Source organism: Corvus cornix, chromosome 4 (genome assembly GCF_000738735.6).
Source record: "Corvus cornix cornix isolate S_Up_H32 chromosome 4, ASM73873v5, whole genome shotgun sequence".
Classification (NCBI taxonomy): domain Eukaryota; kingdom Metazoa; phylum Chordata; class Aves; order Passeriformes; family Corvidae; genus Corvus; species Corvus cornix.
Window position 1 is genome coordinate 23,400,338 of NC_046334.1, and position 26,583 is coordinate 23,426,920.

Consider the following 26,583-nt stretch of genomic DNA (forward strand, 5'->3'; position numbering starts at 1 on the left):
AAAACAGCAGCCCATTGCAGTACATACCCTTAGTTTTGAAAATGACATGAAAATTGACAGTGGAAGTTCAGAATCAAACATTCCAGGGCTGTTATGACAGACTGAGATTAGAAAGTTCACAAGAAAATCTGAGCTATGCAAGGATTTTCAGCTTTACTTATCAGCCACAAAAAGATATATTCATACAAGTAAGTTTGCTGGGCATGAAATAATGCTGCATACTAATACTAGCTCGAGAAAAACATTAAGAGAAAAAAAATGTACACTTATTTCCAAAATACATTCTCTGGTATTATTTCTGTACCAAACAAATACATTATTTGCTTTGTCAGGTAAAGGTCTCACTTTTTCCCAACAGTTCCTTTGGTTTTTAATGCTCCCAGTTAAGTGCTAAAACCCAGCAGGAAAAATCCCTGTGGTTAAAGGTATCTAGATATACATGCCTATTTTAACTTTTTCATCTGTATCCACCTCCCCTACTTCCAGCCCATGAGACACCACAAGACATCACTTAACTTACAGTTTTTCAGACACATTCAGGGGAACTATTTTGAACAAGTTTCCAAAACCCTACAGCATCTAGAGGGTTTGGGGATTTTTTTTGCTCAGACCAACTACCCTTACAGCTGACTTTATGATGGCAATTCTACCTGAAGCCCACTGCTGAGCAAGAAAGGCCCCAGTGAAGAACCAGCAACAACCCTTCTTTATTAAGCTGCATTACTTACAGTGGTCCCAACGTTAACACAAAACATAACAGGCTCATGATCCCACTTCAGAGTTAGTCACTGCAGTCAGCAGAAAGCCTGAACACCACCACGGGAAGCACAGCTAGGAATCTAATTTTGTTGGCCAAATGGGCTCCCCAGAAAGAAACAGAATGTCAAACCTTGCAAAGCAAGGCTATTCCTGAATAACCACATTACAAAGCCCTGAGATGCATTGTGGGAAGAGCACTACACCAATGCAATACAGCCAAATACCAGGCATCAGCTGTCACACTCCTTTGCTTCTCAGGGCTACCAAGAACCAGCAGGAGAATTTAGCAACAGAATCAGTTCTCAGCATTATACTGCTGTTAGCAGCCTGATAACAGCGGTTATCCTCCTCTGTAAATGCTCACCTCAAAAAGATGGCAACATGGTAGCATGCTGACAGTGAAAAAAATCTGAAAGCAAAACTCAAGCTCCAAAATATTTTTCTATTTCAAAATGAAAGAAATCCCAAATAAGCTCTTTTGAAAAAGATCATTTTAGTCTTCTAGTGTATTTGATATACAGATGCACGATCAGCCTGAATTTAAAGACTAAATATTCTTTTGCTAGACTCACATATAAAACTCTTAGTTTCTCTGATCTCATTAAACTACACAGCCTTGTACTTATTCGTTAAGAGATCACTATTGCAAGAAGGAAATGTTCATTTCTGGCTTATCTGAAGATTGCACACAACCATGCTATCACTGGTTACAAGTATAAAAATTACACAACTGGGGAACAAGCTGAAAGTTTGCTTGGAAAAAGCATAGGTACATCCTATAATTAAGCCATTGTTCCTCTCAACTGTTGAAGAAGGGAGTATCTGCTTAACAACAGCATCCTGTTTAGATGTCTTCTGACATTAAATGACGCATTAGTATCAAACTAAGGACTACTGTACAGTTCTCCCCTCTGCCCTGAAGATGTGGTCCGATGCTGTTACATCTCTGCTCTTCGCTACCGCTGTATTGAACTGCCTTCACGTACCACACCGGCAGCTTCCAGAAGCAAACCTTAGGCATCTAACATACATAGGGCACACATTCAAAAAACTTCTTGCTGCAGACATCACTAAGTGGCATGAAAACAGTGAGCAGGATGCAGGGTTTCTGAAGTAACTAGCTATTCACATACCACGCCATGCAAATGTGTTGTTAGGATAAAGAAAGATTAGGGCTCAGTTTCTCTTGTTTGAAAACAAAAGCAGCCTTATTTTTTCAGGCCAAGCTACACCAGTATAAAGCTGCATGCTTTCTAAAATGGCCTATGATGCCAGAAAGAATTTGTTTTGCAAAGACTTAAAGCTGTAACAGTCCATGCAAGAGGACCTTAGGAGAGAAAAAAATAGATTGCTATTACTCACAGCTTAAGGGCATAAAACCATTTGTAATTTACGAACATTTAAAAGTTAGATTCCCCAAAGTAGTTAAATTAACTTCCTAGTTCACGTCTTCAAAGAGAAAATGAATAGTTTAATACAGCAATTAAAGAAGAGAGTTACACAACAGGCATGTTAAAGTACAGGCCACATATATATTCTTTTTTTTTTTTTTTATTTAGCCAACAGAATATCAGAATATTGTGATTCACAAAATTCAGGAAACCCTGTAAAGGAGGATACATATAAAGTTATGAATTTACAAAAGCAATTGCAGAATACACTGTTTACCTCAAAGAAAAAAGAAAATCAATCCAGTCCAAAATTACCAAGAGATTTTTGCACTACAGAAATTCATACCAAGTTAAGTTTGCTTTCTCCAACACTGTTTATCAGACCTACTCCTCAAAGCTGTACATACTGGCTATCATTCTGTCACTCCTCTCCTCTGAGCCTGCAGTGAAGGCATGGTGCCAAATTTGCACCCTGGCAATCCAGGGTGAACAGTAATGTCAAACAGATATTTACCTCATCATGATTTGGGAGAAGTTGAGCCCCAAAGAGTTTGCTAACATAAGTAAGAAGCAAATACACTACTAACATACTTCGCTTGCTATTTCCTGTACTGACATGAATATGATAAATATATTTTCTTTTTTCAACCCTCTCTCAACTTTAAAGAAGCCTTATGGCTTCTCAAAAGCCAAATTAAGTAGCTATCTTTTGGAGATAACATAGCAAGGACAGGAAAATACAAGTAAAGAGACAATAAAAAGTTACTTTAAGGGAAGAGGGAAAAACAAGGTCTTTGTACCTTTCTACGTATTTTTTTCCTTTTCACTTAATGATGAAAGATGATATGCATACACATATTTCTTTCAAATTCCAATACTGTTGTAAAATAAAATCAAACTTCCTGAACAGAGAACCAACATTAGAAAAAAAAACCCACAAACTCTAACACACACAATTCAACACAAGCCATTTACAAAAATGCCAACCAAGTTTTCTGCTGCAAGCCCAGTCTCCCCAGCAGCAACAGGAGGACACGTCTGACCACCAGTTTCAAGCATTTCCAGTACTAACAATACACTGTATTTCCCACAAATTTGGTCTTATTTGTGGATTATTTTGGGCCAGTGTCGGTTTCATGGATTTAAGGGTGGGCTTTTTTTCCTGTGGCGATTGCCACAGCAGGCTGCCAGTGTGCTGATTCGGGAAGTTTTACAGCATTAACGCAGCCCTGGTGTTCCCAATTTAGCTCTCTGCTCCATGCCCTTCACATGGGCTTTATCCCTGCCTTTATCCAGGCTGGATTCTTCACTGCGTCACTTCTTGCTTTCCGCCTTTTTGTGTTTCTTTACTATCCCTTCTAGACAGCAAGGCCAACTGGCAAGGACATGAGAAAGTTTAACAGTTCACATGGCACAGATGATGCCACAGGGGAAGCGTCATCTCCCAAGCCCAGCCTGGTGGCCCCACAGCCTGACCCACTGGTTTCTGAGCATCTGCCAGCATCACTCCTCCTGAACACCCCATCATGCTTCGACAACCATGTCCTGAGGCTGGACACTGCTGGTAGGCTCCCCTAGCTGGAATCTATGCTTCTACCAATGCAAGTGACCTCGCTACAAGTTTGCAGTGTCTTCCCCAGGAGAGAGCACTCAGCCTCCTTCAGCTTTCACAACACACTGAAGGGCTGGGTCCAGCACTGAAGGCAAACAGACATTTGGAAAAGGTCAAACAAGGACAGAGAAACAAGTTTAGCACCACAAAAACATGTTCCAGAAGCAGCTTCCTTTTTTTTTTTTATAAAAGAAAAAAAAAAATAGAGTTGTCAAAAAGGCATGCCACATACGACGCCTATGCAAGTCAGTATGTTTTTCCATGAGAAGTTTTATTCTCTCACACATATGCCATGAGCATGGGGATAAAAATAACATTACCACAATGACGTATCTATAGTAGGAGGAATGACTTATGGGTGCTGACCGAAAGTCAAGGTTTCCTCTTTGCCCCAATTTGAAATCATCACCAGCCAGTCAGATGCCTGCCAAAACAATCAGTAACAGCATCTCTTCCCCAAAACCCGAATACAGGGACTGCTCAGAAGGCAGGACAAGCCTTTAGAAAATAGGACAGATGGCATTACAACTCCAAGCAAAGTAACTCCTTGTATCATTAGCTATTGAACCGCGGCTTGATGTGGGGATCAGTGTAAAGCTTATTAGTCTTTAGACAGTTGGCAGGAACAGCCACTGCAGCAGCCGTTCGGGAGCAGAAGGAACTCATTCAGTTTAGTTGTTTTTCAGGTCATGTTAAGTCAAAATGTTTCTGTACGCACTCCAGTCCCCAGCTTAACCTTTCTCAGCCTCTCTAAGCGCAACTACGCTTACAAACAGCTTCAACACACACTCCTCCGACAAAGAGGGCTCCAGGAGCCCGGCGCAGGTATCTAAAAAATTCCTGCCTGGTGCCATTGTGTAAGGATTTCACCCTACTTTGGAGAGCAAGGACTCGCCAAGAATACCACTGACCTCAGCCCCTACATTATGAAACAGCGCTGCCAGCTCCAGCCAGCTATGTGAAAGTAGGGATTGAATTCAAATCCAGAGCCACCCGTACTCCGGGGCAATAACAAAACACACACACACACAAAAAAAAAAAAAAAAAAAAAAAAAAAAAAAAAAAAGACAAAACACACCACCGAAAAATTATACTCTAAGTTCATTTTTCATTTTACCGGAAGCAACCTCCAAAACAAACCCAGCTGGCGTTTCTCCTCTCCTTCCCCCAAAATTAGGGAGTAGGAGGAAAGTTGTCGCGCTAATGCGCGTCTTCCCTTCCCGGGAGCTGCTGCCGACCGGGAATTCGGCGCTGGGGAGCCTGGCGGGGGCTGGGAGGGGGGTCGCGCTCCCCGGAGCGGGGCCGTGGGGCTGCCGGGCTGCCCCGGCCGGGGCTGCGCGGGGCGGGCCCCCCATGCCGTGTGCGGGAGCCGCGGGTCCGCGGGGAAGGGGCGCCTACCTGGGGGCTCCGCTCCGCCGGGTTCTTCATCACCGCCTGGCGGAAGCTGTTATCCACGTAGGACGCCATCGCGCCCCTGCTGCCTCCCGCCGCCGCCCGGGAGGCGCTGGGGAGGGCGGCCGCGGCCTGGCGCTGCGCGGCCGGAGCGCTGGGCGAGGAGCGGGGAGGCGGCGCGGCGCGCAGGCACCGCGGGCTCAGCAGCGCCGCCGCCCGGAGCTGGAGGCGGCGGCCGAGCCCCGCCGGTGGCAGCGGCGGCGACAAGGGCTCGGCGCTCCCTCTCGACCCGGCTCTACGCCTCCCGCTGGCCCGCTCCGCCGCATCCCCCCGGGCACCGTCGTCGCCTCCTCCCTCCTCTTCCTCCTCCTCCCATCCGGGCTGATGGGGGGCTCCGCGCCCGCCTCGGCGACGGGGAAGTTGCCGGCTCGGGGAGGCGGAGCGGCGGGGGCGGGCCGAGGCGGGAAGGGGGAGGGAAGGGGGGGCGGGTCGCCGGGGGTCGCGACCGGCGGGGTCCGCTCCGGCAGCAGTGCCTCAGCATCCTCCCCCTGGGAACGCATCCTTGCCGGGTTTAACCACAAAAAAAGATGTCTGACCGGCTGCCGCCATGGTCCCGAGGGACGCGCATCAGCACGGCTTCGGCGGTGCTCCCTGTGGATGGATAATGGTGTTGGGCATTTTTTTTTTTCTAGCTGGACGCTAGAAAAAAAAATAAATAAAGACTTGATCTGCTGGATCTAGTGACTTTGGGGAGGCCACCTGTTGTCACGCTTCTCAAAAGTAATCCGTATCAGCCGGCTGTCCCCTCTGTCGTTGCTATATGGGGTAAAAACGAGGAAGGGGAGGGTGTGAAATCGTTAATTTATCACTATCCCGGGGGTTATCTAGCAGCGGATTCTTCTCACGTGAACTTGAGTTTTTAAAGAATAAAGGGTCTCGCAACATGGCTGATTTTCTTTGTTTACCACGACACCAAGCACGTCTCAGCAGCAGCCTGACAAACGCGAATCGTGGAAGTATTATTAACGTGCCATTAAGGACGGGGTAATACTATTAATGTATTTGCTTTCACAAGTGATGTGTACCCTTCGCTGATACGGATCACGCAATGTAAATAATGTCAACACTAATAAATCTGTTTAATTCCCAGTCACTAGCAGTCACATTTCAATTCCAAGTAAGGTAGTGTCATCTTTATTTGATTTTTTTATTTGTGAAAATTCCCAGGGATAACCATCTTTTCCTTACAAAACATTCACTGCTAGTCCCAGGAGAAAAAATGTTACACTTTTAGACATAAGTGGCTCTCAAAAATGCTGTGCCTTCAGACAGTAATCTACTAAACCTACTGAATTTCTAGATATGGCTCATTAACAAAGATAGCTCTTTGGGCTAATCCCACTCGTATGTGTCAGCAAAATATTTTTGCAGTAATACCAATTATTCTGGGCAGATCTTGGGAAAATACTAGGGAGTGCTCCACATTCTCTACATTTTGCTGGTTGGTGCTTACTAGAAGTCCTTATGGGGGATGTTTTGGTGGGGGTTTTTTTGTAACAGATTGGTAATGTCATGTCCTTTGCCCTGAAAAATAACAGTTTAAATATGCCTCGTGTTCGTCATCCAGAGTTGATAATAATTTCTTCAAATTAATCAAGCCTGCAGCTATAGAAAAGTGCCAGCTTTTTCGAAGCTCTGTATACCAATCCGGAGTGCTGGAATTCCCTTTTCTTGTGGGGCATATGTATAGGAGGAGTGCCACAGGAATGTGAGGAATGCTCTCTTGGGCTTCACTCCTCAATCACTTCAGGGCACCCATTCCCTGCTGCTGCAGCCTAGCTTGGCTGACATCTTTATATCTCTACATCAAAACAGAGCTACCCACTCTATTTTAATATGCAATTATCTTTCATTTCAGACCTATTAGCTGTAACAGCGTCGAGTCGAGTGTTTTGCTCTGGTTAATTTTTTGCTGTGCTGTCTGGTAACACAATACTTGTGATTTATAGGGATGTTTCACTTCAGCGGATGAGTTCTGGGGTCTCTCATTGTATTCTGATCAGTGTCACAAATCTCGATGGTTAGAGGTCTGTGTCAAAGGCCTATCCCACACTACATGAATTGTTATAAATGGGAATGAATGAAAGAAGAGAATTGTACATAGAGAACTATGTACAAATATACTCAACAATTTCTCAATAATATTTAAGGATGTGTTGTGTTAACACCTTTTTTAGTGTCTGTAAGCAACATATTTGTATAATGCAAATGCTTCTGATTATTCATATCCTCCATGGTGGATATTAGCCTATCCTTTATGCTAGGTTTTTTCTCTTGCTGAAAGTAGTCTAGTTATTTCTGAATAGAAAAAATAAAAAATAACTCAGTAAATAATCATCATGATTCAGAGAAAACATCGAGCTATCTCCAGAAACCCCTATTTTTCATTACAAGTATTCAACAAAATATAATTTACAGTGGCAAAGGTTTTTGCAACTTCCATTTTCTCTTAAGTCTCACTGTCTTCCTGTTTTCCAGCTTCAACAAAAAATCAGTATGATTTAAAATACACATATATACCAGAACATGCCATTCATTTTGCTTATTGGTTACTCTTCCGGCTACATTATGTAGCCTTATCCATATTTACAATGGATTTTTTTTTTCCTGAGGGAGGGTGTTTTTCTGGTCATGTTAATACATTAAACAGGTTTCCTACCCATCTTACACCAGGAAACCAAGAGTTAACTATATACATGCAGTACCTATAGTGTTGATATTTCAACAATACAAAAAGGCTGCAACAAGAAACATGACAGCTCAGCACAATATCTTTTTGGATAGCTACAACTGATCACCATGTCATTTTAGAGAAGTATTTTGCCTTAGAAATAACGAGTATCTGCCCTCCTGAATATGTCCATTTCTTTCAAGTGGTAATTTGAAATGGTAGGTCAAACAGTTACTAAAATGCTAAGAAAACAAATTCAGCAGTTCTGGGACCATTTTTTTCATTTGCTAAACCTCATTTTTAAGAAGATGCTCACACTTTGAAAAGCTTGCACTTGACTTAGCCACATGGCTTTGAATCCATGACACCTGTAATTAGTCACCCACGGTTAAATGCTTGGTTTGTGCCAGTCTGCCCTGGTAGGAAATAAAACATTGCCACTTTGAGGGAGTTTAGTAAATTATGTGCAGTCAGTATGGTTATAAGCCCAGGGATGCTCTTTTCTCCCATTTCTCTGGGTAAGTACTTGTTTTCATCTATCTCCTTGAGATGGCATGGCAGCTGAAGCAGATTCATGCAGCCAAACTCCAGCCCTCAGAATTGCCCCTCTCCTTCCCAGCTCTCTCCTGGCACCTTCTCAGCAACCATAAAAAGATATTTCCATAACCATTCATGGAAGCAGACAGTTACAGGGGAACAGAGGTATTGGCCTGGTGAGCCCCTTCAGAGCTGACCTTGAGAAGAGCAGCCATCCCCTTTGGACTGGGCAGAAGCCAATTTTGACGGATTTTAAGTCAAAGATGAATTATTTTAGGTACAAGTAAGGCCACTACCAAGGGGAGACAACTTCTTTTGCATAAGATTAGCTTCTATGCTCTGTCTTTAGGGATGGCACCATTTCCAAGAATGCTGTCTCTCACCTTTTGGGATTTATAAATGGCTGGGATTGCTACCATTTGCAATTCCATTTTTTAGTATCTTTTACAATATGATGAAGGGCATGTGAGTTTGTTTGTTTGGGTAGTTTTACCTGTTAATTTTTTACACAACATCCTCTAGTTATTGTGTCTATTTGTCAACAAGCATTCACTTATGTATGGGCACAGTATGTAAAAACAACTCTGCACCCCTGATCCAGAGGGTAGGGTAGAAGGATATCAGTGGTTTAACAGTCCATAGTAAAATAATCCTTGAATGTTTACCATAGGTTTTATGATCCTTTTATACTCATAAGATGTGTGAAATTCTAAAAGTTACAAAAGAGAACTAGGCCTGTGCCATAAAAGAAGAATCATCCTTTTCTTTTTTTTCTTGAAGGAAAAACAGAAGAATTTTTGACTACTATAATGCATTTCATGCATTTACTCAGAATTTGCCACTATTTGCACAGCCGCATTTGGGAATATTTATCATTAATCTTCTGCCATAGCTACAAATGTATGCAAACCAGCTTTAGCTAGTTAGATTAATACTAGCAGCAACAGCACATGCCGTCCAAGTATTTACATGATCTGGGAGAGGAATTCACAGTCCACACAGTGTTCCCTTCAGCTGTACTGATAAAGGTGCCCAAACAAAAGGGAAGGTGGCTGTGCTGCAGCAGCACCCAGGAGGCATAGCCGGAGGCCTTTGCTACACACTGAACAAATTAGCAGGAACTCTTGAAGGTCAAGCCCGTGTTTCTGAAGCTCAGGAACATCTCTACAAACTTCCTTTGTGCTTGTGACCATGGTACAGGTCTGCCCCTCATCCCTCAGGAGTGAAAGTGATGATGGGAGGTGACTGTGAGTCTTGTATCCCAGTACCCCCACTGGGAAGGTGGCTCCAGATGTCATGTCAACACCTGCCCCAGCTTCTCCTTCTGTGAAAAGAGACACAAATGTAGCAACTAAACCTCTTAGGTAAAGTATTCTGAGACATAGAGGAAGCACTGCGAAGTGCTGCTTCTAGAACAGTAGCAGCAGCATTTTGAGGGTTTTTTAAACAGAAAATGAACCACAGAGAGAAACAGTGAAATAGAATCTCTTGTCATTATCAGGACATGAGGCGAAAGAGGTTGGTTCAGTGGGACGGTACAAGGCACACAGCAGTAAGTCAGTGCTTCGGGCCTGGTGTGCCCTGGGACAGGCTGCCAGAACAGAGAGATGCTCTGTGGTGGGTCTCAAATTGCACCTGCTACACAGTGGCAAAGGTATCAGAGAGACTAAAGCCAGTGTCATTTTAAATAGCTGACACTTTCTGAATAATGTATAGGTTAAAAAACGCACTCCACTCCTTTCCAAATAGGCATCCACAAACTAACGTAGGTAGGATATACACAGGAACAATTTCAACTGTTGAATGTATATCATAAGAGTTTCATGATCTATGTATTTGGTGTCACATATAGTTCTAATAATACATTTCAGTAAATGACAGGCCAAATAAGGAAAAAAATATTTCATTCTTACTCATAGCCTTTGAAATTTAAATTAAAGCCCAAGCTTACCTTTCAGTGTTCTGCTTTTAAGCCAATATATTTCCTAAAAGAAAATACAAGCGTACTCTTTCTGAAATAACTGTAATTGAGTTGTTTAATCTTTTGAAGTTCCTACAACCCAAATATTACATGATTGTTCCAAAGTATCAAAAGTGGAAATTGTCTAAAAGTCAAATATAGACAGGATTACTATTTATTCAAAGCTGGCCAAGCCTTTAAAATAATTTAATTCATACATATTAATGATAGATAGCCAGATGATCATTAATATCCAATAATACTGCTTTTCATAAAACACTAGATGATAAAGTTATCTAATAGATCATGCAGAATGATAAATAAAATATGTACAGCTCTGCTAGGAGAATGAAACACTTAGGAGATAGGAACTTTATTCCTGCACCAAGATATAAAATATTTATATGAGAAAAAAATTGTTGTTAACATTGCTATTAAGACCTCTCACTCTAAATGTGCTATTTTCAGTATAAGGATTCTATACTAATTGCCTTATTTTCACTGACTGCCATCAGAAACCTTTTCTTTTTCTTTTTTTTTTTATAAGGCAGCTTTATTATATATTATATATGACTGAAGCATTTGGCTTCAGCTTGTACTAGCTGTTTCAAAAAAAGTATGAATATATTTATAACTTTTGGCATTACTGCCAGGCATTATTCTACAAATTAAGTTTACAGCTGGTAGCATTTTTCCATAATGAATTATTGATTCATTATTCCAGATATTGCTCGTCCTCGCTCCAGCACCAAGCACTGCTTACTGCACTGCTAAGTCAGCCCATGCTAGAGCTATTCCTTGGACTGAGTCCCCGAACGCCACATTCCTGTCAGTTTTCACCTCTTTACTCTTGTCACCATCTTCCACAGAAATCATCCACGCTCTTCCCTGCTTAACACACTCTGGTGAATCACAAACACGTCCCAACGTAATACTCCCGGCGCTTATTAGAAGAGCATTTGCATTTACATTGCTTCCTAACAACCTTTATAAATTATTGCCTTGCCTTGAAATTAATAGTCATTGTGGATAATGTTTATGTGGCTCAGCCTTCTTCATCCTTCAGTCACCATTTAGATCTGTTCAAAGCATATGGGGATGTGTGGGTGTGTACTTAAGTGTGTACTTACTCTGCTGTGCATACATATCCTGGCAAAGCATATTCACACCTATATCATAATGTGACAAGTACTAGGTACCAATTTAAATGGATAGCATCAGCTTTAAGTTCAGTGAATTCTATAAAAGTCGATATTTTTGTTACTTACAAATTAGTGATACCACACTCCATCGATTTATGTTGAATCTATTCTTGCAGGAAGAAACCATCCAGTAACTGGAATAAAAGAGTTTTTAAATCTAATTTTACAGTATCCAAAGAAAGCATATTCCAGGTAGATGGACACTGAATTAAGCTACCAAGGTGATCTAAGCTTATTGCGAAATCATCTTGATCATTCTGGACAATTTAATGACAACATGCCTGACCTTGTCTATGCACAGCTCTTCACTGCATCTGTATTCAAAGAATACTCTTAATAGACAGACCATAAAAAAATACACACTTCAGGTTCAAAACACTATTATGACCAAATTTGTTTCACAGACTCTACAATCTCTGTTAATGTGAGAACTGAAAATTAGTATTTTCTATTCCTTTCGTTTTGTCATGAACTTAATACAAAGAGGTCCCTATTTCCACTCTAACCTTCAGCTTCTGTACAAATGCATAATAAATAACAAATTCAAGGATTAAATTCAGCTGCAGCAAGAAATCCTCCAGTAATACAAAAACAGACATGAAGGACCAGACAAAAAAAAGCAGTACTGCGCTCTTAAGCAGTCACTAGCTCTGAGGCAGAAGTTTACACAATGTATTCCTTGTGTTACTTGGATCTAAGACAGACAGCAATAACTTATCACTTTCCCTCAGGGTTTTTATGTTAATTTTGTTATTTGTTTCATTTATGTAACAGATACTCATAATACTCTTTAAACATTCAGCAGCTAGCTGTGATAAACACCATCTTCCTACTCCTGCAACAACTGATTTGTGCTGAGAACATTCACCACTGCCTTCTTGTACCACTGCTGGAAAAACATGGGAACACACTGCCTGTTTCACTTTTCCTTTCCAGAAAAAAAACTAAAAATAAGAAGAAAAAGCCTCTGTCTTTGTTGCTGTGCTTAGCAGAGCAAGTAGCAGAGGGATGTTGCAGACCAAGATCTGTAGCCAACCAAGTATATCTTGTAAATAAGTTTTCTAGATCAGGAAGAGAAACTGAAATGTGGGAGGTAATCGGACAGAAAGAGGCAGTTGAATGCTTTGTGGCAAATAAATGACTCTCTGGAAGATGTAACTTTTGAAAAACATAGGAACTCTTAAAGATTTTGTTTGGGGGAAGCTCTTTGCCAAGAATTTTCCTTTTTTTTTTTTCTTTTTTTGTTAGCCATTTAAAAGACTGCTGACATATGCTGGCACCTGACTGGCATGACCAGAGCCCTGTGCGCTGCCACAGTAACCACACTCCTGCTATCCATATTTAGATTTTATCTCTCTTCCTTCAGCTCAAGCTACCTGGAATGGAGACAGTCCTGTGTATTTAGTCTTTGGGATAAGGAAGTCTTGAAATACTTCACAAGTACCCTCCTGCAAATAAACTGGAGGGTGGAGATCGGCATCCACATGCTCTTGTTTGTGCGCAAGCAGCATTCACATGAGGAAGCAGATTCTTCAGTGGGAGAAGGGCTGGGGTGGATCATTCTCCTGCTTCAGCGTGCCTTTGTTTTACAGCCCAGGTCCTCGTCTGATTAAAGCCCCTGTATTTCAGTGAGACCGGCAAAATCCTGCTAGTTTAAAACAGCTAAGGACCCTGTCCTTGTCTCTGATCCCTGCAGGGCTTGCAGGGAGTTCTCACAGTGCTGCAGCAGAGGATGGTCTCTAGCTAAAAAAAATAATGCAGTGCTTGAAACCCCTAGAAAGAGAGACCTCTCTGACGTGCACTCAGCTGTGCCCTGGGAAGAGGTGCATGACGAACAACAAAACAATCTTGCCCCTGTTTGCCCGATGGCGACATCTGTGTCTCGTTAGCGACGCACGAACTGCTAAAATAGTTCTTCTCTCAGGTGGAAGTGAGCTGTATAACTTCATTCCGTTGATGTGACTAGCTAACAATGTTGCCTCAAGCCTTTGCATTACTACTGCATTCAGGTATGAAGTTAGATTCCTCTTGCTGTGAAGCAGAGGAGTTGAAGTACAAGAGAAAATCTCAGCTTTAATTAATCTGTCTTGGTCCCTTGTGTTACAAAAATACTCCCAGTGCTCCAGAAGTTAAGTATTTGCATGGATACTTTATTTATTTTCAAATAGACTTTCTGAAGTTTTATTTGAAGTACCTGTAATCCTTAACCCACACTCATCACTAATATGCTTTCAGTGAGGGTCCCTCTCACTTTATATGTAAATCTCTGACCCAGATAGTGGGTTGATATTCCTGGACAGTGTAAATACAATTGATTAAAAACACGTATCAGTAAGTGGAAAGAGGGACCTTTCAAGCAAAAATATCACCCTTTTTTTTAAAACCATCAATAATGGTACAGGTATTCACTTCATTTGAATTTGGAGAGCAATACTGAAGCTAGGGGAAGTATTTTCCTACTGTGGTTAATCTTAAAAGATCTGTGCACATGGGAATTAAGTTCCACTTCTCTTTGTGGGAGCCTCAAACCTGAAGGTTCCATGACTAACCTTGTGGAAAATAAGAAAGGAATTGTAGGTGGATGAAGATGTGATGGCATTTGAAAAAAAATGGGCTACAGTAGCCTGAACCCATTCTGCAATGCTTGCAGATCTTTGTAAATTTTAAAGAGAAATAAAAGTACTGAACATATCCAAAGCAATACATAGCTTTGAGCTATTAAATACCTCATGGTTTTGCAATGAGCACATGTATGTCTTTTCCTCAAAACCATGCAGGTAAGTTGTGGCCCTGAAAAAGCAGCTCTTAACCTTAAACCCAAACGATTAAGGCTAAATCATGTGGTATCTCCTCCCTCTAGCAGGCAGTTGCAACTCTTTTGAAGGCAACTGAAAATGCTTAATTGGCCTAGATGCACTCACTTGCACAATTATAAAGTGAAATAGGGTAGCTGGCATTAAAGACTAAGGATGTAGAAACCATAAAAATGTGATAACTTGTTCCACTTGTAATTTCCCTTAAGAAAAATTTCATTAATTTATGTGCCCATCATTTCCCAAATTTACCTGAAACACTGTATAGTAGTCATAAAACCAGAAAATAACTTGCTTTTCCTTTTTCTCCAGAGTAGTTTGTGGGGCCAGATACTTTTCCCAGTAAAACAGGAGGGAGATAAAATCAAATGTAGAAGTATTCTGGAAAAAAGTAAGAAACCTTTCTTGGGGTTAAAAAAGCATGACTACTTTATACCATTCCTTCACCCTACTGTATGCAGCACCAAGCATGCAGTCCTACCTGACACACCAGAGAGTTCAGTTACTTACAGTCACTGTTTTTCCTGAGATGCTGCAGAGTCCTTCATTCAATTGACATAACTATGCAAGAATTTACTCCTGGAAAAAAAAATTATCTGAAAGAAAGCAAAGCTTAGTCAAAAAATAGGGAAGATAGAACAGAATTAAATATACATACATAAATATACACTTACTTTAGCCTATAAAGCTTTACCCTCCTTGGGTCTTGGGCTAGACAGGCTGTTTGCAATCTATTTACCCAGAAAGCAGAAAGTAGGTGCATTTCTGTGAAGCAAACCCTTGTGCCCGTAGTCTGCCCCAGCTAACCCCTGCTTCTATTCAGAAGTGCCTCTCCATCTCACAGCCTTATTAACTATTCCTTATGGAGCCAAGTTGGCTGCTGTTTTCCCAGCCAATTTTTCCAGCTACCTATGCAGGCCCTAAGGCCCACCAAGGCTGCAAAGCCCTTTAATGATGGTTATCAGACAGCCTTCGAGGTCTTGCCGACCTAGTTTAGAAACCACATCCCAGAGTGTGATCTTGGCCAGGTTATGTACACTGGTCAACACTGGAAACTTCACTGGCTTGTCTGTGCAAGGTAAAGCACATCAGCATAGCCATGCCAGTAGAAGCTCAGTGCAAAAACATAATTATAAAGACATCTTTTACAGCTACAGCTTATTTCAGCCTCCTCACTAAGATGAGGTACAATGTTACAAGAACTTTCAGTGGAAGGGAGTTCATACTGGGACTGTTCAGGTTACTGGAGCTGTTTTAATTATAATTATGCAGTTAAAGCAGAAGAAAAAAATAATCCTGCACTGTCCTTTCAACTGAGAAGGCATTTTTCATCATTCTTCCTATAATCGTTTCCCTCTGTTTTGAAGTATGGTTTGAGGCAAGTGCTCCAAATCTTCTATCAAATTTGATGATCCCTGTAGGCTCCAGTTCTGCTGTATTAATTGAAGCTTAGTGCAGTAGCATATTTGGCCTCATAAATTTTAGAAATGCTGCATTTTTATCGAGTAGTACTATAACCTGAGATACATTTTCATTTTTGATGTCACTAATCACTTCTTTCATGGGGGAAGACATGTTGCCATGGTGAAATCTTTTAATTTATTTTTTTCATAGGAACACATCACAGAAGAGCATTAGGAAAGTGTAACTAACTCCTTCCTTTATAATGCTTACTGTGCAATACGTCTTTGAACAAGTTACTAACATGTGTCCCTCCTTGTTAGAACACATCTAACTAAACTCATGCACCTACCTTGTAGGGGTGTTTTGAGGGCTGGAGCTTGTAAAGTCCTTTTGAGGATGAAAAGCGTTATATGAGTATTGAGCACTAATCTCAGCCATGTGGACAAGGCGCGCACATTCGAAGTAAAAACCTTTCTAATAACATCCATCTGCATCTTGAATACAAGAAAGAAATTGTAAGACAGCCTGTCAATGATCAAGGCTTTTTCATGCAGCTCACCCTACTGTTTGGCAGCTGGCCAGCTCAGAGAGCCTACAGAGGAAAATGGCTCCAAAGGAAAAAACGAGCATGTTAAGCAGAGGACAGCTTTTGTGAAGGGTGAGAAAAAACAAGACAAATACCCTCGAATACTAAAGTGCTCTCTGGTACATGAAGGAATGAAGTGAGACAAACTGTAAGGAAGAAACTACAGTAGGCAGGAGCCTCCTCTTCTCACTAAAGATAACTCAAGCCTGTTTGCACTAAACTGCTGAAATAAAACACATTTCTACTTCAGGACCAAGCCTGCTTTACATTAAGGATGTTTCTTTGTAGAGAGGCTGGGAGAAGCCAGGGAAGGATTTATTTGGAACTGCAGCACCTAAACCAACCAAGAATGTGTGTCAACCTTCAAAACTCTATTAATGGTATCATAAAGTCTTTAAAAATATTTTGTGAGGCAATGCAGTAGGATCCGAGCATCCTGAGGGGATCTGAGCAGCTCTTCTTCAGATGGAGTGTTGCCAACCTTTTTCTTCAGTGGGACTTATCTCACTGGCAAAGGCACTTTAGCTCAGGGCACTGGCTCCCTTCTGTTACAAGCCCCTGTGCAGAGTCATCAGCAAATTCTTCTGCCTGATATATATATATACACACATGTATGTATCCAATGTCAGAATTAGCCCCCTTACTTCCTCTCACCAGTCATCTACAGATTCATTTCACTCAAGCTGTGCTCCAGCTGTACAGCATTGCAATGCTGCAACAAACATATGGAGTTTCAGCCAATAGTCCTCCTTCACTTCCTACAGGCTTTTAGTCTCTTTTTCCCTACAGCACTTCATGCACTACCTCAGATGCAGCAATGTTTAATTAAAGTAAAATATGGAGGAATTAAACTAATAACAAGAAAATCTTAATCTATCATCCTACCTTTAGAGAATTTTGTGTAGAAAGATTTCCAGTCCTCCATTAAAATGTTTACCTGCAAGAGATTCCTCCTCTAATGAATAATGATTTACATTTAGATAGTACCTTTTATTCTGACAGCTTGTCTTTACTGAAAAGCTAATTCCAGTCATGACTCCTGTGTAGCCTTTCATTCAAATTCCTGCCATATAGAAAGAGCCCCAAACTAAATATTTAAGTGGCTTTTAATTCACATTATCTTTCCACAGATCAATTTAGCACATCTCATCAACTGCTAACATGATCAATAATTAATGTGGCTGCAGGTCATCTACTTCAGAGTTCTGTTAGTCCTTGTAATGTCTTCCTGCAGTTTGCTCCATGAGCCCACAGAGAACAGGCCAGCTCTTCCATGGCTCCCTGGAGTGAAATCCATAGAGGAGCTCAGTCCACTGAAAATAGAAATAAAAAAACCCAAGGAACCAAACCAAATGAAAAAACCCCAAACCCCACACCAAAGCAAAAGACTTTGAATACAGTCTCAGAAGTGTTCATGATCCAACAGATGAGCCCTGGCGAATTTTCCTACTGCGGTGTATTGTGTTACTAATGCCAGCATTTGATTTCCTGACCTCCCCCTCTCCACAGCAGGGATGGCAAAAGAGCACATGTCCACATCTCAGCTGTTCTAGTCCAGGGCCTGGCATCTTGGGCCAAAGTCTTTGCAGCTGAAATTGAGATGCCACACTGTGGTCTGAAACAAAACTATTCACCTAGGTGTGGATATATGTTGTTCATTTTGAAACTCTTTAAAAATAAAATAAACACCCAAGCCTACACAGAAAAAGCAGACCATGTGCTGCAGCTGCAGTAGTCTCATATCTCCCTCCATCTCTGAAACAGACCTCTCCAGCAAGTCAGCTTATTTGTTAAGCCTGAGGAAGCCCTCATGTCCACCATGTGGCTGCCTCAAAACTGCATGAACTTCTGCAATGTTTTTTACTGACATTGCTGTTCTTGTTGCTGCTGAGATTTTTGAAATCATGTGATTTAATCAGCAGTACATTGACACAGCAGTTTTATTTTCCCATCTTCTATCTTTCTGTGACTTACTAGGCTTTTCTACACAAAATACAAGCATGCCAACTAGAAGGGTGATCTTTTACTTTCAGAATGAGAAATGTACCACCAATTGTGGAAGAAGTTTGCAAAGCATAAACACAGACACCAAAATGAAGGTTATCCCCCTTCTTGTATGAAAATCAGTACCAACATAAGCACACCTAACAAGCACGGCATCGCTTGTGTAAGTATAACACCTCTTCAACTGCACTCTCTTCAGTGGCTGCACTTTTTCATTAAGACAAGGGCTTGAGGATGAAGCCAGCATTTGAACCTGCCTGTGTGTGCTGTAGCCCAGCACAGCATTGCAGATTACCACTGCAGATGACAACAGGAGGCTGTGCCCAGGCCCTGGTGGTGCCTGGCAGAGGCTGGGTGCACTCGCAGCCCGGCATGACAGAGCACGAAAAAATCTGGCTTGTGGGAAAGTAAAGGGAGGAGGAGTGAAAATGGGAGACCACACTGGGAAGAGGAAGACAGACTGAGGCAAGTCACACTGGGAGGAGCAGCTGGAGGGTCAAGAGAAGACAGCAGCAAAATGCTGATGAATGAGTAACCCTTGGTGATTCAAAGCCAGTGTCCACCAGCTCAGTTCTTACTCAGAAGATCAGCATGTGCCAGTGGGCATGCACAGACAGGCATTGCCAATCAAATGCTCTGAAACTGCCTCGTAGGGATGTTTGGGGAAGACTATTAACGTGACAATAAAGAGCTTCAGTACAAAAACCAGAGCTGCCACATATGTTTAACTAGAGTGTGAGGAACACTGACATCCTTGATTATCCATTGATTAGAAGTTGATTTCAGATGTGGTTGGAAATATACTGGAAATCTCTTGCTGAGCATTTTTAATATTAAATGTAGTATTGCTGAAGCATTGAGGATTTTGTATTGTGCCATTCCAGTCCCTTTAGATTCGCAGACATAGAAATGGGCTTGTGCCCTAAGGTGGTTACAAGTGAAAAAGAAATCAGGAGACAACAGATGGAACCAGCAGCTGGAGGACTGGCAGAAATCAAGGCATCTCTGACAGGCATGCCAGACAGATTTTTGTTTGGGGCTCCTTTGTTCCATATCTTTTGCCAGCACCAAAAAAAACCAAATACCAAATCTCAACAAAATTACTCAGTGAACCACAGAAAAAGTAACTCTAGAAAAAGACCAGATCACTTTCATGGAGTGGAAGACCCTGAAGAGCCACAGGTGCTGCCCAGGATCCACCTTTTCAGACAGATCCCCTGAAGCAGCAAAGAAGCAGCTGAAACCCAGGAAGTCAGGGTCTCTACAACTCCAGTTTCCTGAAGATAAATAATTTAATTGTAAGGAGGCAGTCTCCAGCAGACTTATTAAATGCAGGGAAACAGATGTGAGCCTCACTTGGAGGCAGGAAGGTTAAGATGAGGCAGTGACACGAAGTGTATGTTAAAATGGTACCACAGCCTGTTTCACTGGATAGTCTGATGCCTAAAAAGAAAAAAGATAATTTTGATGTTTGTGTTTTCTGTATCAAGTATCTGGGTATTTTTCAGCCACAAGGGATTATTTATTGTGTGCTAGGCACATAAAGGCATGCACACCTAGGGACAGTAACATGAACTGGATGCTTTTTCAACGTGGAAGCTTTTATGCCTTGCCCAGCAGTTCTCACTCATTACTTAAAATGTGCCCTGCACTTCCATATTGAAGAAAAAGCCCTGGCAGTGTTCAAGGAGAAAATGAGGTTCTGCTCCAGGGGCTGAATGAAAACCTCCTGCTGGGCATCAGCAAGGATTTCTCAGTGTTTCTAGTTAAAAGCAGCTTCAGAGGTGTTATCCTACTACAGTTCCATTTGAATTTCAAATGTACAAGTGTAAAAGAGCAGAACCCAGAATAAAATTGATGGGCTAACAAAAATATGTACCTTTATTAAAAGCATTTGTATGTGTTTTGGAAACTGCTTTTATATTATAGTGATGGTCTGTGTATAGACTCATGCTAATAATGATTTTATTTGGAGACTGATACGTTTCAGTGTACTTATATCTTGTAATAATTAAACAAGAATTTTACAAATTGTACTTCAATATTCTATTTCTGTCTTAAATACCAAAATACTACAATCAATATCTGGATAGTATAAACTGAGTTGTAATACAGTATATGTGCTCCAGTAGCACTGAACGTATCAGTATGTGCTCCTCAAGCTACGCACAGCAGTAGCTTCCACTACTGAGGGACAAGTCACAGAAACATAAAACCTGCAGTTTGGGGTCAGATTAAGAATTGATATCATCTAATATCCTTGCCAGAATTGCTCTTAAATCTCATTCACAGGTTTCTACCTTGCAACTTCTTTGTGCCAAAAGGTGGTTTAATTTAGCTACGAACTGTGTGAAAAAAAGAATTCTCTTTGGTATTTAAATATGTTTCTAGGAATTTAATTCTAGGTTTTGCTTACGAAACATTGCAACTGCTCCTTATTCATCTTCAGAAAAGTCATTATTTAACGTCTCTCTACCACACCCTTTTCAGTCATTGCTGAGAGATAACATAACATTTTCATAACATTCAACTTCCTGAAAAAAAATGAAATTAAATACATTGAATTTTGATTCTAGATTACTGCTACTTCTCAGTTGTTAAGATTAGCAGGATGGCCCAGCTAGATAAGTACATCCACATCAACCCCCCTCTGGATCTTTCCTCCTTTTAACAGATCATTTAATGAGATTGGTAAGACTGGGGAATCAGAACTGCACACGATATAGGTGTGATAAGATAGAGGTGTAGCACCCACATATTCAGTGGCACAATATCTGGAGGTTATGCTGAATTGTCTGTTCACTAAAAGCCTACATGATACTGTCCCCACTTCTTGTCAGAAGGAGCCCACAGTGGTAAAATTGCAAGGTGTAAGTTGTATAAGTAGTACCCAGAGATCAAAACAGCCTGTCAATTTACCTACTCAACTCTACTGCAGCATTGTTAACACCATTAAAAAAATTGAGCAAGCTTCAGAAAAGTGTCAAGCTGGATAACCTTATTTCAATCCAACTACTGTGCTGCATGCTGTCCTAAGAGGTTTTCCTACCAAAGGGCTTTTTTACCCTGCTTTCTATCTAATGTCACGGTAAGGCTGCTGTTATTCTCACTAGATGGTGGATTACACTCTCTTAGGAGCATAGGTTTTCTGTAGAAAGCACTTTTCCTGAGAAACTTATCTTGGGAAGTGCTTTGGACCCTTCTTGCTGACTGTCTTTAATCCAATAATGTCACCACAGTATTGTGTGACACAGGCATCGCTCCTGTGAAAGATTTGTGCCAGGCAATTCTGAGACAAGAGGAATAGTCAAGGTTATTTTTAAAGCACCAGAAGTAACTTAATCTCAGCAACACGATCGCTAATCGAGAACACACAGCTTGCTATTAGTGACACTGATACCTTGTAAAAGGAAAAGTAAAATTCACCTGATTATTTATAGAGTTCTGTTGCATGCAGTGAAGCAAGTGTGTTATTGCAGATTTACAAGTTAGCAGACTGGTTCCTAATTAGCATATTATTCATATGCAGCATAGGACTCTTTAGATAAAGAACCAAACATCTATGTTCAAAGTTCCCAGTATTCCAGATAGGCCTATGCTTACTGTTCCATTTCCAGTGGTTTAAAGATAAGAAGATTACATTTTTAAATCCCTTAAATAATTCCTTAAAAATAAAATGGGATTTATTTATGTAATAGTATCTGTAAGCTTCTTGGTTCTGATTGCAACAAAATATATGACTCCCTAGTCATGATCCCATTTTAAAAAAAATAATGCACTCACACACCTCCACAGCTGTGTCCTAGAATTTCTACTGATCTCCAGATCCAACTGACAACCCTAAGGTCAAAAGGGGCTTGACCTTCTCATATAGCCTCAGAAACCATCTTCTCAAGGAAGCAAAGATGGTAAACTAAGTAATAAACCTGACCAAGCAGGACTTATTCACTATATCATTTCTGTTATTCTCATAGAGGATCCTGATTAACTGCCTGAAAGACTGTTAGCAGCTGACAGGAAGGTAGAGCTTGTTTTTATTTCTTGTGCACTTTTCCAACCTCAGGCTCTTAATGAAATTTAGGAAAATAATGATAAGCTAATAAAAGCAGAGTTAAATACTACTTGAAGTACAGTGCAGGTGATACATGTTACCTTTCTAAGATATCTAACTGGGGTGTTAAAAGAACACTTCTTGTGTTTTAAGGGCCCCATTATTTCTGTCTTCATAACATACATGTAGAAAAGGAAAGTGCTAAAGAAGAGCCCTGACTATACACTAGCCTGAACTACCTTGCTCTATGCAAGTGCCACAACTGATTTGTGATGTCAGAGCCTCCAGGATTATACTGTAACCCTCAAACCATCCTTCTGCAGCAGCCTTCATCTGCGGGCTGCTGCAGCCCCTGGCAGTGCCCGCAGGGCCCCCAAGGCATTCATTCACCTCTCTGTGCGTGCCGGGTGGGAGCAGTGCCCTGGCTGCAGCGCTCCTCGGGACAGCGCCAGCTCAGCACTGCTGACCTTCAGCCACTTGTTCCCATCTCACACTGTTTGCTTTGGCACAACTGTTTCTTCCCAAGGCACCCCCTGAGGCCACATGGAAAATGAGATCAGTGAACTGATCTGTGTTAAAAATAAACCGGAAAAAACCCACAAAACATTTTACCAGGTGGTTGAGAAGCAGTTGTTTCAGTGCCCTTGGCACCCCCAGGTAGGCAGGTGGAGGGGCTGGAACTGGCCCTGCTGCACGGAAATGGCACCTGGCATCCCATCCAGCACTGGTGCCTCTTGTTAGATGACAGCCTCCGGGTCGTTCTCAGAGGGGGGATTGCCACACCAAGCAGCTGAACACCGTGACTGCAGGGGTTTATTCAGGAGGCTGAGATACCCTGGGTATCTTTTTCTCTAAAGATAGGCAAAAAGCAAAGGAAAAAAACAGCAGAGAGATGCGGGAACTGTTGGTGCCTATGCGGTCCCTGGTGAGTGGAAAGATGTATTTGTATTTGTAGCAACGCTTGAAATTATAGTCTGTAAGAGAAGAACAGCTTTTCATTATTTATTTTTTGTTCAAACCCTAATATTTAGCACTTTGTCCGGCTTGACTTAGCAGTTTTAAAACATAATAGAAAACCTTCTTATCAGTGATTTAGAATCACAAGTCCTGGGGCTCTGTTTTCTGAGCAGCTCACTCTTCCTGCAAAATCACAGAGTACCTTCAGCTTGTGTGGAAATTAATAGGTTCTGTTGTAAACACATGTCTAGGGCCTGCTTATGCTTTTCATTAAGCCATCATGAAATAGCTATTGCTAGATAACACCAGCTGTGGCCATTTTATACTGGAAAGCAATCGGGATGTTGCAGTTAAACTGGAACAAGGAACTCCAGAAAAAGAAAAGTCCACACATGGAATTAATTTGAAAAGAGTTAATCAGAGAAATACCAAGTGCAACTCATGGTATTTGCTATATATTTATATGGTTTAAGTTAGGTTTAAAATGTTCATCACAGAGTGACAAGGCCAATTTTGGCCTTTATTCTCTGAAACTTTACACAAAGCATGCACAACTATACTCACCACGAGTAGCAATCCTTACCACCAGCTTCAACTGGTCACATTAACACCATCTGGAAGTTACTATTTGGCCAGTAGAATGAACTATTTCTGTTGTTGTTGAGGGAATAGTAGATTCCCTAAAGGGTGTTGTAAATTTAAGCAGTGGCTCTGTTTTTAGCAATTATTTGGTTCTGTGCTTTTAAATATGCCCTCTCAGCATATGTGCATGCTGGGGAATAAGACTTCTCAGATTTACATGATTATTTATTTACATTAGTATAAATAAAATTTAATGTCCTAGCTTATAATTAATATTTCAGGAGTAACAGTGAAACAAAAGGAAAACCAGTGTCAGTGTTACCGAAACAATTGTCATTCTTACTATCATCTCTTCCCCCATTCATCATTCTGGGAATATACCCACAGCTTTCTCCAAAAGCTTGATCAAATAAATATGTCCTTCACTGTGCCTGGAGAATCAGTGCATCTGGACCCAGCTAGGGAGCATACTGCAGAGATTTCAAGTCTGCACAGTGCGTGAGCTGCCAGCACTGCCTCTCTTTATCTGACCGAGAATAGCCCGCTCAAACGCCTTTGCTAAGCCAAAACTGTTGAGAGGCAGTCAGTCCCTTGGGAATCAAGCCAGGGTTTTTCCCAATGACAGATATATTCTATCTTCGCCCTTATTAATGGAACATTTATAATTAATTTCCTTTGTTTACCCTTTCCCTTCCTTCTACAAGGAACAACAAAAGTCTAAACTTTGCTTTCTGTACAACAAACATGAGGGAATTCCTTACAGAATGTTAATCACACAGTGGGAAGCACTGGGAGACTGCTTGGCTTTCTATTAAATTACAATTCAATTTCTACCAATTATTCAAATACATTGTTTCTTCTGAAGCCCAGACAGAAAAGTAACACATGTAATTAGTGTGGATTCTTCTCTGAAAAGGTGAATGTACAGCTACAGGACAGTCCAGACTATGGAGCTGAAAAATAATAGACCTGATGGAAAAATCAGGACACAAATCCAAGCTGTATTTTCTCTGGCAGTAAGGTTGGTTTTAGAGGCTCCTGGATTTTATTATTGCACCTATGGCACAGTTCACTGCCTCTGCACTTGTGCCGGTGTGACTGTTCTGAGGCTGTGCTGTAAACTGGATTAGTGAAACAATCTTAGGAAGATTTCCCCACAATCTCTAAATAACACTGAAAAATGCTATAAATTAGCAGGACCCCTTAATGAAGAGGCCTTGGAACCACACTGTGCTTTAGCTATTAACTCAGAGAAGTGGACTCAGGTAGTACCTGAGCTCCTCAAAGCTCAGCTGCTGATTACAGGATGCTGGAAATATGGATATGATGTTAAAGGAAGCATTGCATGGACTACCCATACTTAAATTTTAGCCCCATGCTGAATAGGACTGAATCCATCTTTAAAAGGTGTCATTCCCCGTTAATGCAACACAGTCAAAGCAAATTGTCAACCTTCACTGAGAGGCTGGTCTGACTTTGAACTGTGCTGGAGTGATCTTTGTTTCAATTGTCTCTGCAGACAGTGATTTATTTTCAGTTAATATACATCATGAGAAAACATAAGGCTTGGAAATTAAGCTCTTGCCTAGGCATAGGAGTCAAGTATTATCTATACTTGAAAATTCAGTATCATTAACTCTGAAACTTAGAAACTATTCTGGTTCCAAAATACTTCACAAAAAAAGTTCCTATCTGTTCCTATTTTGCTTCACCGATTTTCAAGAACATCTCCATGTGAAATCTCACAAAAGTGTTTTGCACTTTTGTTTTTATTTTGTGATAACTATGATAGTTTGGAGGATAATTTTTTTTTCAACCTCAGTCTGGATCGATACAGCTGTATCACCTAAAGCAATAGGATAAATATCAGTAGACCAGCAGGGAACTGATTTAAATCTATAGCAGCAATGAAGTAATCTGGCATCATCAGCTGCTGCTGCAGTAGGAGACTTTGTCAGCACACTTCTAATGCTTTTCCTTTTAACTAAAAACGTGGCTTGTGGCTTTTTCAGAGGCCTGACCCTAATCTATGCTTTACATTCTCTCTGTGTGACAAAGCTTTAGGGCAGTGCAGAAGGAACTCTGGTTGTTGTCCAAAGAAAGACCTGTCTTCCACTATAATGATGTAATATTTCTAGGACTTTACATTTTTGTCACAAACATGGATGACAAATATTTCCTCTTCAGCTGGAAACCTGTGTGGGGTTTGTCTGGCTAAATTATATTCAAAGGCTGAATCATTAAAAAGTCACAGTTATAGAGGTGATGATGGGAATGGTAACAAGAGTGTGCCTCTCAGACAATCATGATCTGAACAATTTGGTCATACTAAATTTGGGATATCTCTTTTGAAGCTATTATCCAAGCGCTTTGTAATAGCCATTAAGGCAAAACTCTGCCCTCATGTGCTGTCAAGCTCTAACAGCCCTCAGTTTTGGCAGTAAAAATATCAATACTAATCTCAGGCTGCAAATTGATGCTACACAGACTTTGGTGATTGATGAGTTCCCATAACACCCTTGTCCTGTAAGCACAGGGCAGACACAGCTCGCAATCACCAGCCTTCAGGTTAAGCTTCTATCTCTCTGTCTTGCTGAAGAAA

The 26,583-nt window shown here is 41.1% G+C and overlaps 1 protein-coding gene and 1 long non-coding RNA gene across 6 annotated transcripts in view; both read right to left on the bottom strand.

Annotated features, from left to right (window-relative positions):
- RAPGEF2 (Rap guanine nucleotide exchange factor 2) overlaps positions 1-5,307 on the bottom strand; it is a 186,418-nt gene extending 181,111 nt beyond the window's left edge. For 3 of the 4 annotated variants that reach the window (XM_039550565.1, XM_039550564.1, XM_039550563.1), the window contains exon 1: positions 5,161-5,306. In XM_039550565.1, the coding sequence (XP_039406499.1) occupies positions 5,161-5,229 (69 nt within the window). In that variant the 5' untranslated portion in view covers positions 5,230-5,306. Of the gene's footprint in view, positions 1-5,160 lie in introns of all 4 variants that reach the window. The other variant, XM_039550561.1, reaches the window with a different exon arrangement.
- A 1,036-nt stretch (positions 5,308-6,343) lies between these two features.
- LOC104697193 overlaps positions 6,344-26,583 on the bottom strand; it is a 29,528-nt gene continuing 9,288 nt past the window's right edge. The window contains exons 3-8 of one of the 2 annotated variants that reach the window (XR_753133.4): positions 23,055-23,293; positions 16,151-16,295; positions 14,908-14,993; positions 14,650-14,778; positions 11,651-11,718; positions 6,344-9,746 (exon numbers count right to left, since the gene is read on the bottom strand). This is a non-coding gene — a long non-coding RNA (uncharacterized LOC104697193). Of the gene's footprint in view, positions 9,747-11,650; positions 11,719-14,649; positions 14,798-14,907; positions 14,994-16,150; positions 16,296-23,054; positions 23,294-26,583 lie in introns of both variants that reach the window. The other variant, XR_002048242.3, reaches the window with a different exon arrangement.